This window comes from Portunus trituberculatus, chromosome 31 (assembly GCF_017591435.1).
Source record: "Portunus trituberculatus isolate SZX2019 chromosome 31, ASM1759143v1, whole genome shotgun sequence".
Classification (NCBI taxonomy): Eukaryota; Metazoa; Arthropoda; class Malacostraca; order Decapoda; family Portunidae; genus Portunus; species Portunus trituberculatus.
The window spans coordinates 13,103,778-13,106,277 of NC_059285.1; the positions used below are offsets into that span (position 1 = coordinate 13,103,778).

The 2,500-nt window shown below is 44.5% G+C and overlaps 1 protein-coding gene across 1 annotated transcript in view; it reads right to left on the reverse strand.

Moving 5' to 3' along the window:
- The window catches only part of LOC123511399 (pikachurin-like), a 153,594-nt gene that overhangs the window by 45,003 nt on the left and 106,091 nt on the right, over positions 1-2,500 (reverse strand). Inside the window, exon 4 of the mRNA XM_045267243.1 lies at positions 1,083-1,242. Within this exon, the coding sequence (XP_045123178.1) occupies positions 1,083-1,242 (160 nt within the window). The remainder of the gene's footprint in view (positions 1-1,082; positions 1,243-2,500) is intronic.

Genomic DNA, 2,500 nt, shown 5'->3' on the forward strand with positions numbered 1-2,500 from the left:
CCCAGCCCTCCAGTTCAGCCTCTCTCTCTCTCTCTCTCTCTCTCTCTCTCTTTTCGCTTCACTTCATTTTGCTCTTCACACACACACACACACACACACACACACACACACACACACACACACACACACTCTCTCTCTCTCTCTGCTTTTGTGCTTATCGGTTTTATCTCCTTTGTTTTGATTCCATTTTCTTTCTTTCTCTCTCTCTCTTTTCATCCAGCTATACTATCCTCCTCCTCCTCCTCCTCCTCCTCCTCCTCCTCCTCCTCCTCCTCCTCCTCCTCCTCCTCCTCAACCTTATCCAACCACCTCATCTTTGCTCTAATCCACTAAAAATTATGCCTATTCTACCTATCCACCTTCTGTTCTATCCACCTTCTATCCCTTCCACTATAAACTCTTATCCCACCCCTATCCATCTTCTTCATCCATCATCACCTATTCTATCCACCTCCAGTTCTATCTACCCATCTTCTCTTCTATCCTATACCACTATCCACCCATCTATTTACCATTGCCACCTATTCTATCCACCTTCAGCTGTATCTACCCATCTTCCTTTCCCCTATATACAACTATCTACCCATCTATCCACCGTCAGTTCTATCTATCTATCCTATCTTCCATCCTGCATCACGTCTATCCATCTATCTACCTTTATCACCTATTCTATCCACCTTCACCTCTTTCTATCCATCTTACCTTGCACTATACACCCCTATCTATTTATCCATTACCCTTTACCCATTCTATCCACCTTCAGCTCTATCTATCCATCTTACCTTCCACTATATGCGCCACTCACCCCTATTCCACACTCCCAAAAGCTTAGGTTAGGTTAGGTAAGGCTAGGTTTACCCATTACCCACCATAGTTTAGGTTAGGTAAGGTTACTCATTTGCCCATCATAGAAATTAGGTTACGTTAGGTTAGGTAAGGTAAGGTTATGTTTGGTTAGGTTACGTTAGGTTAGGCTAGGTTAGGTTAGGTTAGCTTGGGTTAAGTTTCCCGTCACCCACCAAGGAAGTGAGGTTAGGTCGGGTTAGGTTAGGTTAGGTAAAGTTCAGTTCCCCATCACCCACCATGGAAGTGAGGCTCTGCGTGGCTCTCAGATTGGGCAGCGCTGACGGCACTTTCTGTTCCAGGTTGGGCCCGGGCGAGGTCAGGTAGCGCCCCTCCAGCTCCTGCAGGATGGCCGGGTCAAAGTCCTCCTGCTGCAGGCCGTCCCGGAGCATCTTATACCTGCGGTGAGTAGGAGGAGGAGGAGGAGGAGGAGGAGGAGGAGGAGGAGGAGGAGGAGGAGGAGGAGGAGGAGGAGGAGGAGGAGGAGAAGGTGGTGGTGGTGGTGGTGTTGAGGGAAATGTAATACCTGTAGAAAGCGAAAGAGGAGAAAGTGGGTTATTTATAGGAGGGGGAGGAGGAGGAGGAGGAGGAGGAGGAGGAGGAGGAGGAGGAGGAGGAGGAGGAGAAGGAGGAGGAGGAGAAGGAGGAGGAGGAGGAATAAGAAAAATACGTATAGAAGACAAAGACAGAGAGAGAGAGAGAGAGAGAGAGAGAGAGAGAGAGAGAGAGAGAGAGAGAGAGAGAGAGAGAGAGAGAGAGAGAGATAATGACTATGTAGAAGGAAAAAAGATGAATGGGCGTGGAAAAAAGTGTCTGTTAGAAGCTGTGGGCGTGCAATAAAGAAGCAAATGACCTCGGGGCGTGAAGAAAGTATAAAAAATATAGACGTGGGCGTGATAAAGTGAATGAACTGAACCGTGAGTGTGTAAAATAAAGGACAAGTGATAATGGGCGTGAGAAAGAGAGTTAATAAAAGACGTGGGCGTGAAGAGAGAGATAATAATAATAAAAATAGACGTAAGAAAAAGGAGTAAAATAACCGTGGGCGTGAAAAAAGATGATAGTGGGCGTGAGAAATGAGGAAGTTAAGTTACCGTGGGCGTGGGAGAGGATGATGGTGATAGTGGTGGTGGCGGTGGTGGTGATGGTGGACAGAGGTGAAGTGGAGGGGGGTGGGGGAGAGGTGTAGAGGGAGTAATATAGTCATGGGCGTGGAGAAGCAGGTAACTTTATTAATTAGGGGCAATGAAGGTGTGCGCTACAAACACTACACCTGTTTATTTCATCAATGGGCGTTAGTGCACACACACACACACACACACACACACACACACACACACACACACACACACACACACACATAATAATAATAAAGAAAAATAAATAAAACCATAAAAAAAAGAAAGTAAAAATATCACAAATAAAAAAAAAAAAAATAGAAAAGAAGGAAAAAGAATGGAAAAAAAAGAGGAGAGAAAATATCAATTAGAGAAAAATGGAAAGAAATGAAAGAAAAGAGAAAGATAAAAGAAGAAAAAAATACAAAAACAATGAAAAGAAATAAAACTATCGCCCATACAAAGAAAACGATGGAAAAAAGAGAAAGAAAATGGAGGAAGAGAGATGTATTAGGAGATGCGTGTCCAAATATCATGAA